We start from the raw sequence: 17,683 nt of genomic DNA on the forward strand, positions 1-17,683 counted from the left end.
CGTCTTTTCCTGTCTTTTTTATCCCCTGCTGCCCCCAAGAACAAAGATTAATTTAAAGGCAAAGATGGAGTCCCTGTAAACTCATCTGTCCTCATTTACACCTTCCTTTTCTTTTCCAGTGCAGCAGTTAAAAGTAAGTATAAAGCATGGTGATTTGGAGTTGCTTTGTGTGTGTCGGAATCACTGGTAAATTGTTGGCTGAGAGCAGTTCCTCCCCTTGCACTGTGAAAACACACTGAGTGCTTAAAGAGATTAGACCGAGAAATAATTTAATATCTTTTCTCTTAAAAAAAAAAAAAGAAGAGGAAGAAGCCATTTTGGCTCCATTAATGAAGGTAAACTTTCTATAAATTTGGAACTATCTAGCCTTGAAGCTGTAAGCCAACTGTTTCTCATCATCTAAATTCCATTCCGACCATTCCATTAACTGTATGAAATTGAGAAGTTGCAAAACATTTTTTAGGCCAGAAATCTGTTAAATTGCTCTGCATATTCTTGAATTCCTACCATCCAAGCATCTGGCAGTAAATCTACAAAGAAGTAAAATTTGGAATATTTCGATTTTTCAGAGTTAGTGGTATGAATTATCTGGATCTGATGGTCCATAATAATACAATTAAAATTACTGGGCCAGTGAGTACCCCAAATCCATTACTGTTCCCGCAGAAAAATTAACCAGAATCAGCAGGAAGAATAATGCTCCTTTTACTTTGACAGCAGTACTTGAATTAATACTAGAAATAAGATTGTAAACAAAAGGTGAAATATTATAGCCATAACCCTGCCCTTATCCTCACCCTGACATTGACTCTGCCCCTAGAGCTGTGAACTTTAACCTCACCTTTAACTTTAATCTCACCCTGACTCTGACGCTTATCCACTCTCACTTGACCTTGATTCTGACCATGACAAACACCCTCACCCTCCCACTGTCCCTGACCTTCACACTGACATTATCTCTCATTCTTACTCTCACACTGATCCTGATGCTGAACTAGACCCTGAACCTTATCTGACCCTACTTTTCACCCTGACCCTGATTCTGACTTCTACTCTGACCCTGACTGACAGACATATCCTGTCCTAGACACTGACTATGAAGTTGACTTTGACCCTGATACACATAAGCACTCTGCTCCTAAACCTGACTCTGACCCTCATGTCTGACTTATATTCTGACCCTTAACCTCACATAGTACGTAACTCTGAACCTCACCCTGACCCTGAAAGTTATAAGGACTCTCACCCTGACCCTCACCCTGAGTCTGCTCTTGATGCTAATCCTGACTGATTCTTAACCTTGCCCTGACCCTGAACTACTTACTCACACTGATCCTGACTATTACACTGACATGACACTCAACCTGACACTGACCCCAATTGTGACTTCATTATGACCCCGCCTTACTCTGATGTTGATCCTACCCTGACCCTCCCCACGTCCCCGATTTTCACATTGCCATTGAATCTCTGTCACCCTGACCCTTACTTGACATTCACACTGAACTTGACTGTCACACTCATCCTCACCTGACCCTGACCTTGACCCTCAGTTTGACCTAAACACTGATTATAACCATCACTCTGACCCTGAAGTGTATATGCACTCTCACCTTGACTCTGACTCTCACTCTCATTCTGACACCACCTCTATTCAATACCTGAATCTCACCTTGTTACTCACTCTTACCTTGTGTCTGACTGTGACACTCACCCTGACTTTGATCCTGATACTCATTTAAACACTCTATCTCATTCTCACCCTGACCCTGATTCTGTACCTAACCCTGACTCTCACTCTCACCTTTACCTTCAATTTCATCTTTACCCTCACCCTGCCCCTAACATTGATGCTAACCCTACACCAGCACTCAACTAGACCCTCACCCTGGCCCTGAATCTCAGCCTCACCACGACTCTCATCATGACCATAAACTTGACCCTTACCTGACCCTGACCCTGACTCTGATACTCACTCTCCATTTACCCTGACTTGACCATTACCTTCTCCCTGAGCCTGACCTCACTCTGACTCTTCAATGACCCTTACACATACCTTCACTAGGCCCTTGACACTGCCTTGAATCTGAAACTTATGCTTAACCTGAACCAGACTGTCACCCTGACACTACCCTTCCCTCACTCTGGCCCGGGTTGGCACCCCACCCTGATCCTGACCCTGATCCTGGTGCTGAAACTGACCTTGACCTCTTCCTGATCATGACTCTGAACATTTGCCTCACACCCCTGACTGTTCTTCCTGACTCTGACACTAACCCCCATTCTGACCCTCACAATGACACTCAATCTGACCTTGAGCGTGACCCTTACCTTCATCAAGACCCACAAATTAGCATTGACCTCACCCTGAACCTGACACTGATCTTTACCTTTAAATTTACCTGATTCTGACCTCTCTCCCTTTGCCTCCTGACCAACTGTGGTCAACTGTGGCTTCTCCATGTGGCCTGTGTGGCATGACATGCCCCTCCTCTTGGGAACTGTCACAAACTATCTTTTCAATGATAACTGTCTACTGATCTGTTGGCCTCCCCATATTTGAATAATAATAAAACCTACATTTAAAAACACGCTCATCCTCACCCTCTACGTGACCATCTCCCCAAATATATACTGATGTCCTTGTTCCCCTGAACCTTACCTGAAATTGACCCTCAAGCTGACTTTGACCTTACCCTGAGCCTGACCCTGATGATCTTCCCACACTGAAAGCAGCCTGACCTTAATCCTGATTCTGAAGCTGACCCTGCCCCAGACACTATTGTCATATTAACTCTGAACTTTTACTGACCCTCACTCTGACCCTGACCCTGAACCTAGCCTTTACTTTTACCATAAGCCCGATGCTCACTCCATACTTATCCTGACCCTGGTCCTCACCCTGCCCTCAGCCTTATCTATTCCTTGATATGACCCTCACTCTAAGGCTGACCCTGAACTTAACAATTATCTTGACATTGACCCTGACATTGACCCTCGCCATAACCCTCATCTTGACCCTCACCCTGACCATAAATTTGATTTACTTACCCTCATGCTGAATCTGAACCTAGGATGACTTTTTTTTTTTTCTGCGTACACACATGTTTATAGCAGCACTATTCACAATAGAAAAATCATGGAAATAACCCAAATGTCCATCAATGGATGAATGAATAAACAAATTGTGGTATATACCTACAGTGGAATAGTAATTCAGTCATAAAAAGGAATGGAGCAATTAAATATCAAATAATTACACGGCCAAAAACATTTTTTTAAGAAATGAAATACTAATGCATATTACAGTGTGGATGACTCTTGCAAACATCATGCTAAGTGAAAGATGCCAGACACAAAGGTCACACATTGTATGATTCCATTTATCTGAAATATACAGAATAAGTAAATCCATAGAGAAAGAAAGCAGATTGGTGGTCTTAGAATGACTTTTGACTTAGATTCTCACCCTGACACCAAACATGATACAGAGCTAATTCTGTCCCTGACACTGAGCATGACCTTTACCCTGAAGCTTACCCTAACTCTGACACTGATGCAATGTGTTCACCAATTTTGCTTATCATCATCACCCTAACCTGGAACCTGTCCCTCATGCTGACCTTGATCATCACCCTGATGCTGACACTCAACCTGACTCTGATATCAACCTCACCTTGACCTACAACCTATCCTAATGCTAATCCCTCACTCTGACCCTTGCCCTCACTTCATTGCTAACCTTCACACTGACATTTAACCTGACTCTGACCTCATCCCAAAGTTCTCCTGAACCATGACCCTGACCCTGAACCTCATCTTCACACCCATCTTGACCCTAATTCTCACCTTGACTCTCACCCTGACACTGTAACTGATGCTGAACCTCTTCCTCATTCTGACCTTTACTTGATCCTCACACTCGGCTTACGATGATCCCGATCATGACTCTCAACGTTAATCTAACTCTGACCATCACCCTGACTTTGACCTTACCCTCACCCTGTCCCTGTGACTCTCACCTTAACTCCCTTCCTGACTCTGACCTTCAAGCTGACCCTGACCCTTGCACAGACTATGACTCTGAACCTAACATTAACCATGACTGTGATCCTGGTGCTCAACCTGACTCTGGCCCTGGTGCTCACACAAATACTGATTCTGATTTTCACCCTCAAAATGACTCTGAACTGGTCCCACACACTGTCTCTGACCCTGATCATGACCATCACACTGACCCGGGCCCTTATGATGTTGACAATCAACCTGACCCTGACTGTGACCCTGACCCTGATCCTGACCGAAACCCTCACTCTACAATGAATCTCATCGTTATCTTGACCTTCACTTAATGCTTACCCTGACCCTGAGACTCACAGCCACCCTAATCTTGACCATGACCCTTACCCTTAGCTCTATTCTAACACTACCCAGACCCTGATAATCATCAAGACCAAGATATCCCTCAGCAGCTGAATGGATAAATAAACTATTATATCCATACAATGGAATATTGTTAGGTGGTTTTAAAAAAATGAGCTGTCAAACCATGAAAATACATGGCAGAACCTTAAATATGTATTGCTAAGTGAAAGAAGCCAATCTGAAAAGGCTACATACTGCATGAGTCTAATTATGTGACATTCTGGGAAAGGTAAAACTATAGAGACAGTAAAAAGGTCCGTGGTTGTCAGGAAGGAAATGAGAGTCAAAGAGGGTTAACTAGATGAAGCACAGGGGATATTTTTTTAGGGTGATAAACCTATTCTGTATGCTACTGTTATGATGAAGACATTATGCATTTTTTGAAAATTCATAGAACTTTACAGCACGAAGAGTGAAACTTAAGTATGCAAATTTAAAGAAAAATCATTTGGCTATGTTTGAAGGATCCCAGGAGGGAATGCAGAATGTGACATGAGAGTCAAACTATTACAAATGTACAAGACAACCTCACTGTAGGGATGGGGGAATGAAATGTACTAACCTAAGTGACTTTGGAAATGCTGGAATTGATAAGGCTAAGCCAGAAATAACTGCACACAAACACTGTGCTCTAGTTGATAAAGGTATTTCTCACAGATGTACTAGTTAATAATTCTGATACTGCTGTACATGCACATTAGAATTGAACAATGAAGTAAATAGATTGTGGATGATGGGAGCTGGGTTTCTCAATGTTGGAGTGGGAATTTAGGGATAAGCAAGGGGCGAAGGTTAGAATAATCTATGTACTAATGGATTAGAGTTAGAAATATCACCAGGGATAGACTTGTAGGAGTGATATCAGCATATGGTCAGCGGGGTAAGTTGCTCCTCTTTTCCCTCCCACTTTTTAAACAACTAATTAGACATCCATAACTGAACAAAAGTGCCTCTGCACATTACATCAAGGAAGCCAGGAGGTTTCTAGCCCACCTGTGTACCTGAAAATAAACAAACAGGACCTCAGTAAGGGCTGTAGATCCAAAGGAGACAGCAAACCTGCTCCACCCCCACTAGTCACAGCGGGGCAGGGGATGGAGGGGAGGAGAGCCTGGAGATTGCCAAACTGGGAAGAGACCAAGAGACCCTCTAGAGAGAGAGAATTTGTGGAAGTCCAGCCTGCCTGAGGGGGATTCTAGCATGCCATTGGAACAAGGTGAGGATGAGTTTGGAGGCGAGAGGGAGAAACTCGCCAAGGTGGCCCATCTCCCCAGGGTGACACTAACAAGGGACTGAGTTTTTGGCAGCAGTGGTGGTGACTCCTCCAACAGAGGAGGTGGAAAGCCATGACCCCTCCCATGGAGTTGGTGGAAAACGGAAGTGATGAGTGACTGGCCCACTATCCCAGTTGTGCGAATTGCAGCTGGAGAAACCCATTTCTCTCCAGCAGCAACCAGATTCCTGAGGAGGGACCTCCATGACTGAGGGAAGAGAGGAAAAAGGGAAGGAAACAGATAAGAATATCAAGGGGCATTAAAGGATCGTTTCCTGCTATCTGCTTCAGGACTTCAGCAGGAAGTCTGCCCACAAACCTGCTGGAGAACCTCACTCGAGGAAACACCCACCAACTGTGGGCACTCCAAGAACCCCAAGTGCTAAACCCATACCTCCTTCTACTCTGCTGTCACATCCCAAGTGCATCTGCCAAAGTGAGCCCTAGTTGACACAGAGGGTGCTCAGATAACAGGCCAAGGTTTGGGGGGGCAAGGGAGAAAATACAAACTTGAGCTATAGCACCACCTTCTGGAGTACAAAAGAAAGGATTCTAATAGCCGGCCTGGTGAATTGTAAGAGCCAAAGAAGACATAAAAGCTTACTTAGTTAAGGTTTCTGCTACTTCTAATGTGAAAGCAGAAGTGCGTACCTATAAACACTATTTAAAAATCAAGGAAATATGATGGACCTAGAGATTATCCTACTAAGTGAAGTAAGTCAGACAGAGAGAGACAAATATTATATGATATCACTTATATGTGGAATCTAAAAAATAACACAAGTGAACTTATTTACAAAACAGAAACAGACTCACAGACATAGAAAACAAACTTATGGTTACCCAAGGGGAAAGCAGGGGGAGGGATAAATTGGGAGTATGGGATTAACAGATGCACACTACCATATATAAAATAGATAAACAACAAAGTTTTACTGTATAGCACATACAGTATATTGAACTATATTCAATATCTTGTAACAACCTATAATGGAAAAGAATTTTAAAAGAATATAGCTATATACATATGTATAACCGAATCAATTTGCTATACACCTGAAACTAACAAAAAATCAAGGAAATAGGCCATCATAAAAAGAAAATGATAATTTTCCAGCAGCTGGACACAAAGCCATGGAATATTGCAATCTAACTGATCAAGAATCCAAAATATCTGTTACAAAGACATTCAATGAGCCACAAGAAAACTCAGAAGGACAATTCAATGAACACAGGAATAAAATTAATGAACAGAAAGAGTTCTTTACAAAAGAGATTGAAATTATTAAAAACTTGGATAAATGTATTTGATAATCATTATGCCAGTGAATCTGGTAGACAGCGTGGACATGGGGCTTGAATAAGAGAATAGAATCTTAACGAGGAAAATCAAACCCTATGACCATGAGACACTAGCATTTCAAAGTCTATATATTCAGGGAGAGCAAATAAGTCAGTGATTGATATACAATGAATATTGGGCATAAAAGTGAAAAACTGTAGTCTCAGATTTTTCTGTGTTATAAAATTATATAAATTGCCTTGGTTGCCAAGTTTAGTTTTTCCATAGGAGTTGTGTAACTCATGGCTATTCTTTTAGTAAAATCAAACAAAAATTAGTGTGATCTACATCACTTGAGAATAAATTATTTTAAAGAAATCTAAGTTGTCCCATGAGATAAATGAGAATTGCCAAATATTTTAAGTCCAAGGTTGGGAATAAATTTGAGAGAATATGAGAATGACAAAGGGGAAATAACCCTGTTCATTGTCAGGGCAGAAAGCTTAATAAACTGAGCTGTATAAATTGTAGAGAGAAGTTGAAATCAAAGAAATAGAAACTCTAGCAATAAAAAAGTAGCAAGTCCTACTGCCACACTCTGATAAAATAATTGGAAATTCTGGCTCACAGGCTTTGATCCTTGCAATCATGGGTACTTCTTCAGCCCTAGGACAATTGGTCTTTTATAGTTTCCTTCCCAAAGAGTCTTTTCAAAGCTGTTTTTATATGTCTTTGTTCTTCAAACTGTAGATAAAGGGGTTCAGCATGGACATGACCACAGTTTATATCACCAAGGCTGTTGCACTTGAATGTGAGCTGTGTGGAGAAGCAGAGCTTAAGTACATTCATAGACACATACAGTAAAATAAGGAGACAACTGAGAGGTAAGATGGACAGATGGACAAGGCTTTATGCTTTCCCTGAAATTATGAGATTCCGTGTATGGAGGAAACTCTTTTAGAGTATAAGTAAAGAATATCAGCCACGGGAACACCACCCAGCAGTGCAGCTGCAAAATGTATCATCATGTTATTTAGAAAGTTGACAGAACAAGCAAGTTGGACCACTTGACTGAGCTCACAGAAAAAGTGGGGATATCCAAGTCTGCATAGAAGAACAGCCCCAACATTACCAAGCTCTGTAGCAAGGAATTCATGGCACTCATGACCCAGGACACCAGAACCATCAGTCCCCAGAGCTGGGGGTTCGTGGTGATGGTGTAACGTAGGGGGTGAGAGATGGTTACAAAGTGCTCATAGGCCACCACAACCAGGAGAAAGTTGTCCAATCCTGCAAACGGTAGGAAACAATATATCTTCCTGCTGCAGATTTCAAGGGTTGTAACTTTGCTGTGTGTCCGGATGTTCTGCATCATCTTTGGGATCGTGGCGGAGGTGAAACAGAAACCTGCAAAGGACACGTTGGAGAAGAAGGACAGGTTGGCTGGGTGTGTGGAGGTGGGAGTCTGAGCTGATGACCAGGACGATGAGCAGGATTTCAGACACAGTGATCATGTACATGGAGAGGAAAAGCCCAAATATGAGCGGCTGGAATTCTGGTTACTCTAAAAATCATAGAAGAAATTCTATAACTCCTGTAAGGTTCCCTGGTTCCATGTAGTGTACGTGACTACAAGAAGTGAGAAAAACATCAGTAACATGTTTAATTTTCACGTACATTTACATTTTGCAGTCAAGAAATTAATTAATTTCAACAAATTGTCTATGGATCTTGTCCCCTCTCTAGGATTCCTTGTACCATCTCTGTTTATGAATTTTTGTCCTACTTTCAGCTTTTTCCCAAGATGTTATGTGTCTTACAATTTTTACGTGAAATTCTTTCATGCATTTCATGCATTTGAGGAATATTAATTGAGTGATAACTCAATTTTCCAATAACTATCTAGGCCATGAATATAGGGCACTGAAAAACAAAACTCTCTACAATCCAATGATAGAGAAAGAATATAAGAAAATAAAAAATCACATAACATGTCAGATGGTGAGCGGTGCTGTGATGAAAAATAATCAGTCATAAAGGAGACAGTAGACAGGGAGTGTGATTTTTTTTACTGAGTGTTTAGGTAACACCAGCAAACAAGGTGACATTTGAGCACAGATTGCAAGGAAGACAGGGTTGGATCCAGGAAGTTATCTGAAGTGTGTGCCTAAGTGCAGGAATGGCCAGTGCAATAGCTCCAAGAAACGTGCTTGTTTCAGAAAAATCAAGGCTCCAAAGGAACCAGGTATGTCAAAGAGGTATGAGCAAGAAGGAGCACGATGAGAAACAGTGTCAGAAAAATTTGAGGAACCAGGTGGTTTCCCTGCTGCTGCTGAAGCTAAGCTAGAGGAGGTCCCTCATCCACGCCATGTTCCTCTTGCACCTTATTAATTTTGTTGCAAGGACATCCTCTAAATTGATTGCCTCCTTAGTACCATCTGTTGGTTTATTTCTGGTCTCTGTAATGTAAAAGTCACCTTGGAATTATGAGGCCACGTACCCTGCCTTTAGGGATGTTCTCACTTCACAAGGTACACAAACATCCAAACACACACATACACACACACACACAGAGATTGGACCATGGTCTCCTAGGCTGTTGCTACCATACCTTTCCCATTCCCAGCCTCATTGATTAGGCTAGGAGTAAATACAACTCACATCAGCCACAGATATTATCGTACCTCTAAAGAATGTAGAAATGGTACCCAGAATTCCCAATTTAAAAGCATCTCATGACAAATAAATCTGGGCCTCCATATTGGTATGGCCATTTTCTGTTATGTACTAAAATTACATAAATAAATATATATATAACAGCTTATAGTTATAATGATGGATATCATTATCATAATTATATCATTATCAACTTGATGTTTCTGGGTGGGGACAGGTGGTAGAAATTCTTTTACTGTCATCTTGCTGACATCACCCTAAGAAAGGTGAAGGTCATGGAGGCCATCTTGGAATTCTGCCAACAACACATACATTATAAAAGGATGGTATTAAGCCCTTTCTCCGAGAAGTGCTATGACATAAAGCATATGTAGTTATTCTGTTTCAACCCTAACTGGGTGTACAATTCAAGTCTGCCATTAACCACCCGGAATTAGTGTCAAACTAATTCGAGGGGTCCTCAAATTCAAGGGGTCACTAAGCCACAATTATGGCCAACTGGCTACAAATTCTGGAATTCCCAAGAACTCCTCAGGTACAATAAGTCATGAGAACAATTTACAGAACTCATGAAAACACTATCCTAGTGATTATTATTATCAAAAAGGATACAACTGAGGACATATAGAGTAAGAGACATATAGAGTAAGGATTGAAAGGGCTCCAAATACAGAGTTTCCCTGTCTTACCCCCATGGAATCAGGGTGTGTCACTCTCCTGACATATCAATGTGTTCATCAACCAGTACCTGATAACTTTTGCTGGAAACCTGCTCGTCATTTTGACCACCATCTTTGACTCCCACCTCCACACACCCATGTACTTCTTCCTCTCCAACCTGTCTCTTTCAGACAATTTTTTTAGTTTGAGAAGGATTGGTATTAATTCTTTAAATGTTTGGTAGAACTCAGTGAAACAATCTGCTCCTGGGTTTTTCTTTTTGGGGATATTTTTGATTACTGATTCAATCTTCCATTAATTATTTATGTGTTCAAATATTCCACTCTTGCCACATCTATTCAACATAGTATTGGAAGTCCTAGCCAGAGAAATCACGCAAGAAAAAGTAATAAAAGGCATCCAAATTGAAAAGGAAGAAGTAAAATTGTCACTATTTGCATGTGACATGGTATTATATATAAAAAACCCTAAAGATTCCACCAAAAACTGTTAAAACTAATAAATGAATTCAGTAAAGTTGTGGGATACAAAATCAATATACAGAAATCTGTTGCTTTTCTATACACTAATAACATATAAGAAAGAGAAATTCAGAAAACAATTCTATTTACATTTCATCAAAAAGGTAACATACCTAGAAATAAATTTATTCAAGGAGGTGAAAGGCCTTTACACTAAAAACTTTAAGACATTGATATAGAAATTGAAGAAGACACAAATAAATGGAAAGAAATTCCATCCTCATGGATTGGAAGACTTAACATTGTTTAAATATCCATACTAGCAAAAGCAATCTACAGATTTAATGCAATCTCTATCAAAATTCCAGTGGTATTTTTCACAGAAATTGAGCAAAGAATCCTAAAATTTGTATGGAAACACAAAAGATCCCAAATAGTCAAAGCAATCTGATGTAAGATAAAGAAAGCTGGAGACATCACACTCCCTGATTTCAAACTATATTACAAAACAGTATGGTACGGGCATAAAAATAGACACATAGATCAATGAAATGGAATAGAAATTCCTGAAATAAACCCATGCATATATGCCAATTAACTTATGACAAAGGAGCCAAGAATATACAATGGGGAAAGGGCAGTTTCTTCAATAAATCATTTTGGGAAAATTGGACAGCCAGGGACTTCCCCCGTAGCACAGTGGTTAAGAATCTGCCTGCCAATGCAGGGGACACGGGTTCTATCCCTGGTCCGGGAAGATCCCACATGCTGGGGAACAGCTAAGCCCGTGCGCCACAACTACTGAGCCTGTGCTCTAGAGCCTGCAAGCCACAACTACTGAGCCCATGTGCCACAACTACTGAAGCACATGCCTAGAGCCTGTGCTCCACAACAAGAGAAGCCACCGCAATGAGATGCCCACACACCGCAACAAAGAGCAGCCCCCACTAGCCATAACTAGAGAAAGACCACGCACAGCAACAAAGACCCAACGCAGCCCAAAATATATTAATTAATTAATTAATTTTTAAAAATTGGACAGCCATATGCAAAAGAATGAACCTGGACACCTACCTTCCACAATACACCAATCTCACTCAAAATGTATAAAGACTTGAATGTAAGACCTGAAACCAAAGAACTCCGAGGAGGAAACAAAGGCAGTAAGCTCTTTGACATCAGTCGTGGTGGTGATTTTTTGGATTTGACACCAAAAGAAAGGTAACAAAAGCAAAAATAAACAAGTGGGCCACCATCAAACTAAAAGGCTTCTGCACAGCAAAGGAAACCATCAACAAAATGAAAGACATCCTACTGAATGGATGAAAATATTCGCAAATTATTATCTGACAAAGGGCTAATATCCAAAATACATAAAGAACTCGTACAACTCCATATTAAAAACAAAACAAAAAACCAATCCTATTAAGAAATGGACAGAGAAACTGAATTGACAGTTTTCCAAAGAAAACATACAAATGGCCAACAAGCACATGAAAAAGTGCTCAATATCACTAATCATAAGGGAAATGCAAATCAAAATCACAATGAGATGTCACTTCGTGCCTGTGAAAATGTCTATCATCCCAAAGAGAAGAGATAACAAGTGTTAGTGAAGATGGAAGCCTTGTGTATTGTTGCTGGGAATGGAAGTTTGTATAGCCACTATGGAAAAAAAAATATGGATGTCTCTCAAAAAATTAAAATTAGAACGACCATGTGACCCAGCAATCATACTTCTGGGTATATATTCCCATGTTTGTTGCAGCATTATTCACAATAGGCAAGATATAAATACAACTTCAGGGTATGTCAATTGATGAATGAATAAAAAAGTGTGGAATACTATTCAACCACAAGAAAGAAGGAAATCCTGCCATTTGTAACAATTTGGATGAAACTTGAGGACATTATGCTAAGTGAAATAAGTCAGACAGAGAAAGGTAAATACTGTATGATATCACTTATATGTGGAATCTAAAAACGCCAAATTCAAGAAACAGAGAATGGTGGTTACCAGAAGCCAGGGTTGGGGAAAATGGGGAATTATCAGTCAAAGGGTACAAACTTTTAGCTATAAAGTTAACAAGTTCTGTACAGTAATCTAATGTACAGCATGGTGATTATAGTTGATAATACCATATTATATACATGAATGTGCTAAGAAAATAGGTCTTAAATGTTCTCACCACAAAGAAATGGTAACTACCTGACAGTAAGAAGGTGTGTTAGCTAATGTTATGTTGGTAATAATTTTGCACTATATAAATGTATCAAATCAACACATTGTACATCTTAAACTTATACAATGTTCTATGTCAATTATAGCTCAATAAAACTGGAAACAAATGATAGATTGAACTGTATCTATTTCTAACATTGAGAACGAGATAATGAAGCCCCCTGTCACCACTTCTACTCAACATTGTGCTAAAAGTCATAGTCAATTAAGTAAGGCAAGAAAATAAAAGACATAAAATTTGGAAAAGTAAATGGCTTTCACTCAGATACCAAATAATCATGTACCTAGGAAATCCAAATAAATCTACCAAGAAAGCTATTACAACTTATTAGTGAATTTAACAAGTTTTAGAAGGGTTACAGAATACAAGATAAATGTACAAAAATCATTAGAATGTGTATTACTAGCCATGATCAAGTAGAAACTGAAATTTAAAAAATACAATTTACATTAATATCAAATAAATAATCAAGCAAATAAAAACCCTAAGGAAAAGTAAAGTACACTTATAAGTTTTTAGTAATGCTGACTTATTAAAACTTTCTATGCTACATAAATCTGGAACCTCTGTTTAACACGAAAATGGATCTGAAAGAGAAAAATAATTTTATTCATATAGTTAAAAGCTATATAGGAAACAAATACTATTTTATAAAACCATTATTTAATGAGCAAATGTATGCTTTATATGACTAAATCATAACTTGTTTTATACCTTTGGAAAAGAAGTGGAAAGAAAAACCATATAGTTTATTTAGGGTGACTCTTTCCTTTCTCTAAAAGAAACACGGACTATCACATTATTACCTAAAGGGCCCAGCCTCAAATACAACCAAGTGCATTTTATAAATGCACTTTTACAAGGCTAATGTTATTGTTTTTTATATGTGTAACAACATTGGTGACTCAAATTTTAATAACACTGGATTGTGTTGAGAGAATGAGAAGATGAAAATCCCTTAGCTGTATAATTAGCCAGCATGTGGAAAAGCAATAATAAGTTATACTAATTGTTTATCTTCTAAAAGTCAATGATCTAAATTAAACTATCCATGCATATAATATAGCTAATGTACTATTACTGTTTTCATTTATTCAATGAACAATTACCATCATGTGCCAGGCACTGTTCTAGGCCTAGGGATGAATTCATAAGTGAACAAAACAAAGATCCTGGTCCTTGTAGAGTTTCCATTAAAAGTTCACATAATAGACTTCATTCTTCCCCCAAATGATAAAATCATAAGGTGACTTAATAACATATATAAAAATCATTGTGGATATACCTCCCTTTCCCTGTATTTTTCAAAAAAAAAACTTTCAAGAAGTAAAGGTATTATAAATCAGATTATATTTTCTCAAATATTTTGAGGCGAAATCACAATACCCTGATACCCTGAAAAAAAAATGCTGCCTTTGAAATGAATGCAGTAATACAATTACAACAGAAGAAAAATTTATTCTTTTAGGGACATGAGAAAAATTCCATGAACTATGCCAGATGTAGCTGGAGTAAATATATACAGACCCTCAACGGTAGTACTTTCATAGAATGAGTCACGGTGAGTCAGCCATACACATAGGTGAACTGACATTGTAAATGCGGAAAATCAGGATATATAGTCAGAAGGAAAATTTTGAAATGGCAAAAAAAAAAGTCTACTTTATTTGATAACTTTAGTTTTAACATATACCCCAAATATGTAAGGTGTAATATTATCATCCAAATGTTACTCATGGTTTCCCACTGTTTTCTGGCTCTCCCTAACTTTTCAAGATTTATTCCAATATTAGTTTTACAAGGTCTAACATAAAAGCCTAAGAGTTCCAATCACAAACAATCTTTTATTTAATAAAAAGTATCAAGAAATTATTATCAGTAGAATTTGTTAAGGAATATCAGCGTAAGAATTAGCCTTTTATAACATAATATTTTATGCCAACAAATCCCCTACTTCTATTTAGATGTATACTTGGTCCCTGGAGCCACAGGTAGGGCTATGGTAAAAGAATTTCAACAGCTAATCACTTTTTACACTGTGCTATATAATTCTTTGATTTTCTTTCATTTTAGCAAATATGTATTGAGTGCTAATTCTGTGCTATTCTTGTTCTAAACACTGAGGACAGAGCATTTAACAAGATGGTCAAGGTACCTACTCCCAAGGAGTTCACATTCTAGTTGGAGAAAATATACAATAAGCAAACAGATTTTAAAACTTAGTATAATTTCAATCAGAATTAGTGCTATGAGAAAAATCTCACAGGAAGATGGGATTGAGAGTGATAGGGCTCTATGACACACAGAATGGTAAGAGAGGATTATTTCTTACGATCTTTGTCCTTCCTTATATTGGTACACCCTTGAGTCTGCAATGTTCCAGAGGCAGCCTTCATTTTATAAAAATCTATTATTTCTTCTTCCAATTGTCTTCTCTCCTCCTCAAGTTTCATTGTCTCCTCTTGTTGGACCCTCTTAAGATGCTCAAACTTGTCCTGTAGCTGTGAAACAAATCTGCAGTTGTGACTCAAAGCACGCTATGGTGGCACATCCCCAAGAACATGTTTCTTTTTTTCTGGTTATCAAACATACCCTAATCATCAGAGTAACACTTGATCTTAATAACAGTCTCAAAAATTATCTCTGCTGGAGTCATATTGCTCGTAATTACATTTTCAGACCTGAGAAGCAAATGAGCATCTACATAAAATGGCAAGAAGAATGATTGCAAAGGCTGGGGATGTGGGAGTGTGGTATTTATAAATGATGGCAAAATCATTGAGAAAACTTTTTACTTAAAGATGGGAGGTTGAAGGTAGAAATCAGAGAAAGCTAAACTTTATCTTAATACATAAACATTTCAAATATTAACTACTCTGGTGAGAAACTCGGACTTTTCCTGCAAGTCAGGTTCAAGGTAAGGATGTCCCCCCTCACTACTCCCTTTCAACATTGTACTGGAAGTACTTGCTAATGCAATAAAGTAAGAGAAGAAAAATAAAATGTATACAAATTGGGAAGAAAGACATAAAACTGTCATTGTTTACAGATAACATAATCATCTATGTAGCAAATCCAAAAGAACTGACCAAAAAACTCCTGGAACTAATTAGCGATTATAGCAAGGTTGCAAGATATAAGGTTATTATATAAAGGTTAATTGCTTTCCTATATACCAGCAGTGAACAAGTGGAATTTGAAGTAAAAAACGCAATAACAATTGCATTAACCCCCCCAATGAAATACTTAGGTATAAATCTAACAAAATACATACAAGATCCATATGAAGAAAACAACAAAACCCTGATGAAAAACATTAGAGAAGAACAAAATAAATAACTATTTCATGTTTGTGGATAGGAAGACTCAATATTGTCAAGTTGTCAGTTCTTCCCAACTTGATCTACAGAGTCATTGCAATCCTAATCAAAATCCCAGCAAGTTATTTTATAGATATTGACAAACTGATTCTAAAGGTTTTATGGCAAAACAAAAGACCCGGAATAACCAACACAATATTGAAGGAGAAGAATAAACTTGAAGAACTGATGCTACCTGACTTCACTGACTATAGTAATCTGACTAAAACTACAGTAATCACGATAGTGTGATACTGGTGAAAAAAATAGAAAAATAGATCAATGCAACAAAATAGAGAGCCTAGAAATAGATGCAAATATATTTAGTAAATTGATCTTTGGCAAAGGAGCATAGGTAGTACAAGGAGGAAAGATAGTCTCTTCAACAACTTGTGCTGAAACAACTGAACATTCACATGAAAAAAAAATCCCCAAAGAATCTGGACACAAACCTTCACAAAAATTAAACTCAAATGGATCATAAATCTAAATGAGGGGACAGAAGAAGTGTTCTATGCAAATGGACATGAAAAGACAGCTGGTGTAGCAATACTTATATCAGCCAAAATAGGCTTTAAAGCAAAGACTGTAACAAAAGACAAAGAAGGACATTACATAATGATAAAGGGACCAGTTCATCAAGAAGATATAACAATTGTAAATATAGATGCACCCAACATAGGAGCACCCAAATACATAAAGCAACTATTAACAAACTTAAAGGAAGAAATTGACAGTAGCATAATCATATTAGGGAACTTTAACAATGCACTCACATCAATGGACAGATTATCCACACAGAAAACCAATACGGAAACATTGGTCTCAAATGACAGACACACACACACACACTCACACACACATATATAGAATACTCTGTCCAAGAGCAGCAGAAATATACATTCTTTTCAAGTACACATGAAACTTTCTCTAGTATAGACACATGCTAGACCACAAAAGAACTCTCAATAAATTTAGAAGAGTGAAATCATATCAAGTCTCTTTTCTAACCACAGCACTATGAGCTAGAAATCAACTATAAGAAAAATACTGCAAAAAACACAAACATGTGGAGGCCAAACAATATGCTGCTAAACAACAAATGGGTCATGGAAGAAACAAAGAGGAAATTTTTAAATACCTGGAGATAAATGAAAACAGAAACACATTTTTCCAAAATCTATGGGATACAGCAAAAGCAGTGCTGTGAGGGAAGTTTATAGCAATACAAGCCTACCTCAGGAAACAAGAAAAATATCTAGTATAAACAACTTAACATTACA

The 17,683-nt window shown here is 38.4% G+C and overlaps 1 protein-coding gene and 1 pseudogene across 2 annotated transcripts in view; both read right to left on the reverse strand.

Annotated features, from left to right (window-relative positions):
* Positions 1-3,463: 3,463 nt before the first annotated feature.
* Positions 3,464-15,001, reverse strand: LOC309646258 (olfactory receptor 7A10-like; annotated as a pseudogene). The gene has a single exon. The product of its transcript is annotated as an olfactory receptor 7A10-like (transcript).
* Positions 15,002-15,008: 7 nt separating this feature from the next.
* Positions 15,009-17,683, reverse strand: part of SEPTIN14 (septin 14) — a 43,376-nt gene continuing 40,701 nt past the window's right edge. The window contains exon 9 of the mRNA XM_082432476.1: positions 15,009-15,542. Coding sequence (XP_082288602.1) covers positions 15,363-15,542 — 180 coding nt within the window. The 3' untranslated portion in view covers positions 15,009-15,362. The remainder of the gene's footprint in view (positions 15,543-17,683) is intronic.

This window comes from Balaenoptera physalus (assembly GCF_965194825.1).
Source record: "Balaenoptera physalus genome assembly, chromosome: 16".
NCBI classification, from domain to species: Eukaryota; Metazoa; Chordata; class Mammalia; order Artiodactyla; family Balaenopteridae; genus Balaenoptera; species Balaenoptera physalus.